Source organism: Microtus ochrogaster, chromosome 2 (genome assembly GCF_000317375.1).
Source record: "Microtus ochrogaster isolate Prairie Vole_2 chromosome 2, MicOch1.0, whole genome shotgun sequence".
Taxonomy (NCBI): Eukaryota; Metazoa; Chordata; class Mammalia; order Rodentia; family Cricetidae; genus Microtus; species Microtus ochrogaster.
Window position 1 is genome coordinate 17,364,091 of NC_022010.1, and position 9,251 is coordinate 17,373,341.

The 9,251-nt window shown below is 41.3% G+C and overlaps 1 protein-coding gene across 6 annotated transcripts in view; it reads right to left on the reverse strand.

The window, feature by feature from the left end:
• Nucleotides 1-887: 887 nt before the first annotated feature.
• Nucleotides 888-9,251, reverse strand: part of Golga3 (golgin A3) — a 56,769-nt gene continuing 48,405 nt past the window's right edge. For all 6 annotated transcript variants that reach the window (XM_026784405.1, XM_026784401.1, XM_013349686.2 and 3 more), the window contains exons 18-24: nt 6,685-6,801; nt 5,561-5,700; nt 4,808-4,940; nt 4,529-4,651; nt 2,668-2,829; nt 1,834-1,997; nt 888-1,230 (exon numbers count right to left, since the gene is read on the reverse strand). In XM_026784405.1, coding sequence (XP_026640206.1) covers nt 1,059-1,230; nt 1,834-1,997; nt 2,668-2,829; nt 4,529-4,651; nt 4,808-4,940; nt 5,561-5,700; nt 6,685-6,801 — 1,011 coding nt within the window. In that variant the 3' untranslated portion in view covers nt 888-1,058. The remainder of the gene's footprint in view (nt 1,231-1,833; nt 1,998-2,667; nt 2,830-4,528; nt 4,652-4,807; nt 4,941-5,560; nt 5,701-6,684; nt 6,802-9,251) is intronic.

Here is a 9,251-nt window from a genome sequence, read left to right on the forward strand (position 1 = left end):
ATATTCTGATTCCTAGTAGTACCGGTGTTATTTACTAGAAGTCCAGGGTAGTTCCTAATGACCATACTGACAGATATTCACAGTGCCCCATTAATACCCTCTTTAGGACACAATGGATACAGCCTATAACCCACACACAGACCAAGGTTGCCTTGTCTCCTGTTCTTTTCCTGGGCTCGCTAAATGTCAAGTCAGTATGAGGAGACCTTGGAGATCTTCCATCCCCTGCTAATTCAAGACCTGACTGGTCCTGCCTGTTGGTAAGCCGAAGTGAGTGGAACCACAGACCTGAGAGGTCAGTGTTAAGAATTCAAAGAGATGTTGACAGGAAAGACCCCTAGAAATAAAAAGATTAACACAATTCTTTCTGTGCAAGAGTATTTGGTTTTAGGATGCATAGAAAATAAGTTATATTTCTTAAAATACATTTTTTTACTGACATCCCTAAAGCTACATGTATACTGTTTCTCAATATTAAATTTTCAAAAGGCAATCAGTAAGACAATTAGGTCTTTAAATAATACAGGCATATGCCTTTTTAAAAGACTTTCAATATTTACATATACATCCTTTATAGGTAGGATGGTTTGAAAAACAAATGAAATAAAAACAAAAAGTTCAAATAAAAATTTCTGTAGGAAAGTAAATGTCTTAATGAGTGAAACAGTAAAGACCTCTATGTACTGGTGCCTATTGAGCCCACTCTGTATATAGTGCCTGATAAGAACAGGTTCCTGGCAACACCCTTAAGTGTGTCTATAGCCACACATAAGATCCTTCCTTCTGCAAGTAACTGTTCAAAGAGACATTCAGATCTCACCAGTGATCCAAACTCTAAGGTCTTTAAGACTTGATCATTTCACACAGGAAAAGCTAGTTGTTTAAAATAACTATTTCTTTAATTCTTGCCTCATTGTTATTTTAATTCTTGATAAAACGCAAATAGGAATTTAAATCTCATCTCTTAAAAAACCACCAGAGCACACAATCAAATAAATAATATTGACAAAAGAATATTCCTTCAGCAGGCACAAATACGTGGTGATGAGAACAAGTAGTCATTGGCCCAGCCCTTCTCTGGGAACATTGTTTTGACTCTGTGGTTTTGTGTCTCCCTTGGGATGGGCATGCTCTGCTGGGGTAGCTTCCACCCGAGTCCACGAGGACAGAGACTCATGCACAGTGATGGTATGCTCCTCCATCTGGCGCTGCAGACTGTCCATTTCCTGCCTGGGGATATGAGAGAAGGCAGAAGAAGAAACTCTAAGTTATACAAGGACCACTAGCTACAGTGGGCTTTACCACACATGTGGTTCCCTTAAAGTCCAATCAGCAAAACCATCTGAAGTTAAAGAAGGCAAAAGCTCCTGGCATTCCCTCCCCACTCTCTCTAGGCATAAGCCAGCAAACACTATAACATAGGTTTCTGTTTTCTGAGAGGTGCTTCTGTGAGAAACATGAGAAAGACATGAAACCCTGATGCTAACCAAGTTGCTATCTAGAAGCCATCATGTAAGGCCACTGTCACTTGTGATTTCCCCTTATAAAATCACCTGCCTGTTAGGGTCCTATGTGCTATATATAACCCATGATGGTCTTTTCTGTCCTAAGTTAGGAGGCTCAGCCTATAGGGTACAGGTGTAGCACCTGACCTTTTAAAGGCCCACCAAAATAGTTTACTTAGCTATTTTCACTTTACAACATGGACCCTAGAAGCTCTGCCAGTAAAAAGCTTTTACTTCACAAGAGCTTCAAAGAAATAGGCACTCTATAAACAACAGGAAAAACACGTCATGTCTAAAGGCTGAACAAAATGGGGCATAGAAAACATACTTGAGCTGCTGCAAACAGCTGTTGAGATTCTTGAGGGGTTCCTTGCTCACAGCAGGTGGTGGCCTCAGTAGCTCCTCTATCAGTGAGGCTGGGACAGGACAGTCTGGTATCTTGATGGGTGTTGCAGGGCTGGAGGAGTTGGACTCACCTTTTGGTTCTTTCTTCTGTTTGTAAAAGCACATCATTAGCCCCTCTACAGCCCTTCCTTATTCTCCACCACAACAACTAACCTCCCCCGAGCCATGCCCCCTGCTGAAAAGAGGACTAACTGCTAGATTTTTATAAAGAGAGTCTGAGAGTAAATGGGTTAAGAAAAACTAACTGGTCCAGTAATCCTAATGCACATAAGTACAAACCATTTGTGCCAGTCCTCAGGAGAAATAACTAAACACTGCATTAGAGCTCTCTTGTAGGAGTCTCCTGAAATACAAGCCTATACTTTGAGCTAACCTAAGAAATTTGGCAATATTTATGTAGATTGTGCTAAGAAAAGAAAAGAAAGTCTGCCAGGTATTTGAACCCTCCAGCAGAATTGACAATAGCATGAGGTTCCCACCTGAGCCCATCCTGAAGCTACCTGTGTTCCATGATGGCAGCACAGCAAGGCTGTATGTTCATTAGTATAAAATAGTATTAAAACAAGATATGTATATTCAAGAAGAGAAATAAATATTGTTAGAAAAAACACCAAAATAAAATGTTCTGGCTCACTTTCCAAGCAGACTTCTCTGATGTATTAGTTGATCTGTGAATGACTAGAAAACCTATCAATCTGCCCAAACAAATTTAAATGAAATAAACAGTTAACCTGTAAGGAATGTAACCTAATCCTACCTTGGCTGCAGCACGGCGAAGATCCAGCTTGAGCTGTTGGTTCTGCTGCAGAAGAGTTTTCATGTTGTTCTTCAGTTCAGACACTTTGGCTTGAAGCATAAACTTATCCTTCTGGGTCTCTGACAGATCTTCCTGTACCATTTCCAACTCAGATTTGATAGTCTAAGAAAAATGATCAGATTCTTTTTTTTTTTCAAGCTAAAATGTCTTAAATACCAGACAGTGAGTGGCACATGCTAATAACCCCAGCACTGGTGAAGCTCAGGAGGCTCAACACCAACCAGATTTAGCCACATAGAAAGTGTGGGTCAGCTTGGCCTGTCTCAAAAAACAGGCTTCTTAGCCTGGTGGTGGTGATACATGCTTTTAATCCCAGCACTCTGGATGTAGAGGCAGGCTGATCTCTAAATTCAAGGTCAGCCTGGTCTATAGAGTTGAGTTCCAGGACAGCTGAAGCTACACAAAGAAACCTTGTCTCAAAACACAAGCAAAATAAAAACAGTTTCCAGCACCACATGGATGTTAATTTGTCAATTTTGAGGACTTAGTTTTTGTTTGGATGAGTTATGTTTTCATCTCAGTAATTTCCTCTATAGTTAACCTAGCCACCAACAAATTTATTAGAAGCAAACTCTTGACTTTAAAAACTAACTATTCTATTCTTAATTACGTGTGTCTGTGTGGGTTATGTGCACATGAGTGCAGGTACCTATGGAAGCCAGAGGAAAGAGCTGGATTTGCTGGAGCTAGAGTTAGATTTGGTTGTGAACTGCCCCATGTGGTGCTGAAAACTGAATTGAATCCTCTGGAAAAATAAAAGAAGCTTTCAATTGCTGAGCTGTCTCTCTAGTTCCAACTCCTAACACTATTTTTAGATTGACTGATTGGTTGATTTATATGTGAGTGCTTATGTGTGTTTATGCGAACATGTCAGAGCCTTCAGAGGTCAAAAGAGGGTGTTGGCCTTTCTGGAGCTGCTCTGTGAGTGCTGGGAACCAAAATCCAGGTCCTCTGCAAGAGCAGTAAATGATGCTGAGCATCACTTCAATACTCTTGACACTTAAAACATAGAGCCTTTTCCAAGCAGCAATATCTGCATGGCCAAAGTTAACCCCAAGGATCTTTAAATTCTAAAGTCCACTATTAGACTAAGTCAAACCATTCCTAAGAAACAGTATAAGCCAATCTAATAATTTGAGCCTTTTGGGGGTGGGCGGGGATTCAAGACAAGGTTTCTTTATGTAGCCCTGACTGTCCTGGAACTTACTCTGTGGATCAGGGTATCCTCAAACTCAGAGAGTCCACCTCTCCCTCTCAAGTGCTGGGATTAAAGGTGTGTGCTTTTCTTCTTCTTTTTTTTTTTTTTTTTTTTTTTTTAAACAGGTAAGTAATATTAGCAAGTTATGTTTCTGGTCCTTTCCCTCAGCAGCCTTTGTGGAGCCTTTGTGGAGAAGTTGATCATAAACACATTGCATATGGCTATAGCATGTTTCTGGTACACTTCATGCAGTTTAACAGAGGAATAGTGCTTGGGTTTGTCTCAGTTTCTCGTCCATCTGTGTAAACTGAACCAGAAAATCACGCTGAACCTCAATCTTTTTTTTTTTTGAGACAGAGTTTCTGTCCTGGAACTAGCTCTTGTAGATCAGGCTGGCCTCGAACTTACAGAGCTTCACCTGCCTCTGCCTCCTGAGTGCTAGGATTAAAGGCACGGACCACCACCACCCGACTGAACCTCAATCTAAAACAGAGACAGTGTCTTCAGATCACTGAAGTGAGGTGGGGGAGCCAGGAGGGTGATCCGATTCAATGAGAACCCCTTCTATCCAGATCCAGGGCTTGGGATAGGGATAGCACCAACCTGGAATGTCTGTTGTGTACTCTCTAGTTCTTTCTTGCCATGTTGCTCTGTTAAGTCAAGCTGCTGCTTCAGGGACTGAATTTCTCGTTCTTTCTGATCCAATTCCCATTTGAGATCTTCCATCTAAAAGAAGGCAGCACATGACTAACACAATTTTAAAATAATGATTTATACTGTAAAACAGTTCTAAGGAATTTTTGCCATCTTTTAGTATTACATTTATAAAAAAAAATATAATTTCTGTCTGAACAGACAGAGCAGCAAGGACCTAGCTGTCACCTCTTGACTCCCTGTGGGCTGCTGGTTCATCTGTTCATCCAGCTGCTTCTGTAGGAGCTGGAGCTGAGTTCTAGCTTCTGCAAGCTCAGTCTGGAATTGTGCTATTTCTTGAGAATGCTTTCCCTCTTGAATCCTGGCATTTAAACAAACAAAAAGGTTAAAAATAAAATGACAAAATTCTCTTAGTTTGTCCCCAAGGCTGTCTATGGTGAAAACCCTTTACCACTGGCTGTAGATAGTGTAGAGTATTTCCAATGTTCTACCTTCATTAACCCTACAAAGAAAGTCCTTTGTACTCTGGGAGTACACAAAACTCAGACACTTCCATAACACAACAAACAGAGACCTCTGGGGCTGCTATAGAGGTGTGTTGTGTATAGTCCTAGGTTTATCCTACCCCTTTTTACATGTCTGAGTTGATGTTAGCATTAGTGTGAAGCTACAAGGAATCTCTGAATATTCAGGATATCCCTGGATTGAGTGCTCAAATTGGGGTTCTTTGTATTCTAAGAAGTCAAGGAAGAGCTGGGTTAAGTTTAAGCTTAGGTTTCCTGAAACAGTCAGACAGATAACTCTGTTCTTTTGACTTGTTCGTAAAGTACTTGGCTCCTTAGGGAAAGACATGACTCTTTCTGTGAGATTCAAAATGAATTAAAGATAAAAGAAAACCCCAGTAGCTCTGAAGTGCTATATTGAAAATGGTCATCGAGGACACAGCCCTGGGATGTCCTTGTGCAAGCAGCAGGTACTCACTGAAGCTCATCCACTTCAGCTTGCAATGCCTGTACCATGTGTTCCTTCGCCTGCAGTTCCTTCTTCACTTCACTCAGCTCCAAAGTAGCTGCCTTAAAGTGACGGCGGTTGTGTCCAGCTTCTACCCTGGCTGCAGCCATCTAGAAGAAAGTGAGAAGCTGATAGTATTCACACACAAATGTGATGGAATACCAAGCCCCTACACCAAACCAATGTGGAACTGGTCTGTTGTGTATTTTCCTCTCAAGGCCAACACAAATGTTGTGTGTGTGTATATGCATGTTTGAATGTGTTTAGTGTGTGTGTGTATGCAGATGTGCACCCAGGACTGTTGTATGTGGAAACCTAAGGCTAGTAGCAGGAATCTTCCTTGATTGATCCACCTTATCCTCTGAGGCAGAATCTGTCAATCAGATCTGGCATTTACCTGACAGATCAGTAAAACTGGAATGTGGAAAGGAGCCAGTAACAAAGATAAGTCTGTATACTTTAAGGCTATATACAGCCGTATTTCTTGACTGTTTTTAGACAAGGTCTTGCTATAGAGCTTAGGCTAGCCTCAAACTTAACTATATATAGCTTAAGCTGACTTTGAAGTCAAGATCCTCCTGCCTTGGTCTTTTAAATGCTGGGATTACAGGAGTGTGCACAAACAGGAAGTGTGCTTTTTAAACTTTACAGAGAGTTCTTTTTCTAGAAAAGACTAATGTGCATATATATGGGTGGCTTAAGTCTGTCTTTTCCAGTCCCTCACTGCTAAAGTCATTTAATGCTACTTTCTACAAAGAAACAATGTTCTCTGCAGTCTGTCATAAGAACCCAGTCCTTAGAAACAAACTCACAATGTGAAGGACACCCCATATATTGTCAGAATTCCTTCAGCCCATAACCTTTAAGATACTGGCCCACTTTGGATGTGATTTCATGACCTATAGATAGAGCCCTCTTGGTTGTTGGATTCGGTTCCAGTTCCCAGCTGGACTGCTACCCTTTCTGTGAGTTTAACCCCAAATAAATAAACCTTGTTATACTCCATTCTGGGCTATTGTGGAATTCTTTTGTATGCCAACACCCACAGTCTATATCTCCTAGAGGGTCCTATGAATTTGAAGCTAACAACATACCTGTTCCTTCATGCTGTTTACTTTCATCTTTTCTTTTTCTAATGAGGCTTGTAAGGCTTCAACAAGTTGCTTCATCTGGCGATCCTCCTCCTCTTTGCGCTGTAAAACTGCCTGCACCTATATCACATCATGAAAGGATGAATAAGAAACGATATCAATCCCAAGCACCTATACAACCCTAAATACAATTTGGGATCCTCTACCGTCAACCATCATGTGGAGCCCAGTACTATGGTGGAGCTGTTTGAAAGAAAATGTCCCCCAAAGGGAATGTCACCATTAAGAGGTGAGGTGTGGCCTTGTTAGAGGAAGTGTGTCACTGTGGGGGCAGGCTTTGAGGTCTCTTTTTCTCAAGCTTCTCTCAGTGTGACAATCAGCAAGACAACAGCTGCAAGACTCAGGATGTCTGCCTTTCATGATCATAAGGGACTGAACCTTTGAAACTGTAAGCGAGCTACACTCAAATGTTTTATTTATAAGAGTGGCTATGGTCATGGTGTCTTTTCACAGCAATAAAAACCTAAAACAAAAAAAAAAGCAAAACAAAACAAAAAAACCTAAAACAGAAGTTGGTACCAGAGATTGGGGGTATTGTGATAGGCCTGACGATGCTTTTACATGGAGTAATATGGACTTTGGTACTTTGGGTTAGGAAAGCAGTGGAATGCTTTAAGCACTGCTTAACGGACCATACTAGTAGGAGCTTGGAAGACAGATTGCTAAGAGTGATTTGAACTGTCAGCGGTACACTCAAGAGGTTTCAGAGAAGAATTTTAATACTTTGCTTAGAGATCGTTCTTGTGATATTTTAGTGAAGAAAGTAGCTGCCTTTTGCCCTTGTCTCATGAGTCTATCTAAGGCTAAAGGGAAGAGTTTTAGTTTAATATCACTGCCAGATGAAATCTCAAAAACAGCCTAGTCTAGACTATGTCTTTTGGATATTTGTGGTAACTCTAATGAAGATTTATAATGAAAAGTAGCAAGCTGAGCAGGGTAAATTATAAAATGTATATTTTGAGGAGAAAACCAACAGAAAGCTGGAATGGAGCTAAATTCTTTGTTCAAGGAGATAAAGAAATAGAATAAAGGGAGTGTTGACCTCAGGGTAAGATCTCAGCCAGCTAAGTTTCCAAGTTGTGGGAGGAAGTAAAAGTCAATAGACCTATGTGTGGTGGTGTATATCTTTAATCCCAGCACTGGGAAGGCAGAGGTTGGAGGAAATGAATTTGAGGGGCAGCCTGGTCTAAGGATCAAGTTGAAGGACAGCCAAGCTTAGGAAGGTAAAGGAAAACAGAAAGCTAATGAAGATGTAATTGAACAAGGGGGTCATGTTCCAGCCCCAGTAAGCAGCAGAACTTGGCAGCTTCAGCCATGTAGTTCTGGCATCAGAGTTAAGGGTTATAGAAGTTGCCTCTGCACCTAAGGACAGCCACTGAGGCCAGGCATGTGTCAGGGGTGTCCCTGAGTAAAGGCCTAGTAGGCCATTGTGTGAAGCTGCAGTCTAGATTGCCTAGGAGAACCTAAGATTTTAGCGATGCCAGAGTCAGGGGATACCTGCTGAGGAGAGCTGCTAATAAGGAGTGGAACCAGCCCAAGAGAAAGAAGTGTGTTGCGGTCAACAAAGTTGAACAGAATTGGAGATGTGGAAAGCATTTTGACATTAGACATAGAGATGTAGGGTTTGGAGTTTGCCCACCTGCTGTTGGTTTTGCTTTGGTCTAGTATTTCCTCATTATGTTCCTTTCCCCATGTTTTTGAATGTTAATGTATAGCCTATACTATTATATGTTGGAAATATGTAATCTGCTTTTTGATTTTGATCTTTATAGGGGGATTACAGTTAAGAGATTGCCATGTGTCTCAGAAGAAACTTTGGACTTTGAAACATTTTTGAGACTATGATAGACTATGGGATATATTTTTTTGCATTATGATATGGCTGTAAGCAAGCCTTTGGGGGGCAGGGAGTGGACTGTGATGGTTTGAAAGAAAATGGCCCCCAAAAGGAGTGGCACTATTAGGAGGAGTGGCCTTGTTGGAGGAAGTGTGTCACTGTGGGGGTAGGCTTTGAGGTCTCTTTTTCTCAGGCTTCCCTCAATGGGAGTCAGTCAACTTCCTGTTATCTGCAAGATGTTGCATTCTCAGCTCCAGCATCAAGCCTGCCTGCATGCTTCCATGCCTCCCTTCATGATCATGAGCTGAACCTCTGAAACTGTGAGCAAGCCACCCTCAATTAAATGTTTTCTTTATAAGAGAGACCACTCATGACACAGTCTCTTCACTGCAATAAAACCTAAGAGAGGTAGCATACATAATGATGACACTAAAGGAAAGGAAACAAGGTTGGGAAGGGAGAAGCTGGGACTGGAGATATAGCTCAGTTGGTAGACTGCTTGGTTACCAGGCATAAAGCCTTGGATTTGATTCCCAGCATTTAGGCATAAAACAAAACAAAACAGGCATGGATGTAATCCCATGACTTAGGACAGAAAGATTAGAAGTTAAAAGTCACCCTTAGGGGGCTGGAGAGACGGCTCAGTGGTTAAAAGCATTGCCTGTTTTTCCAA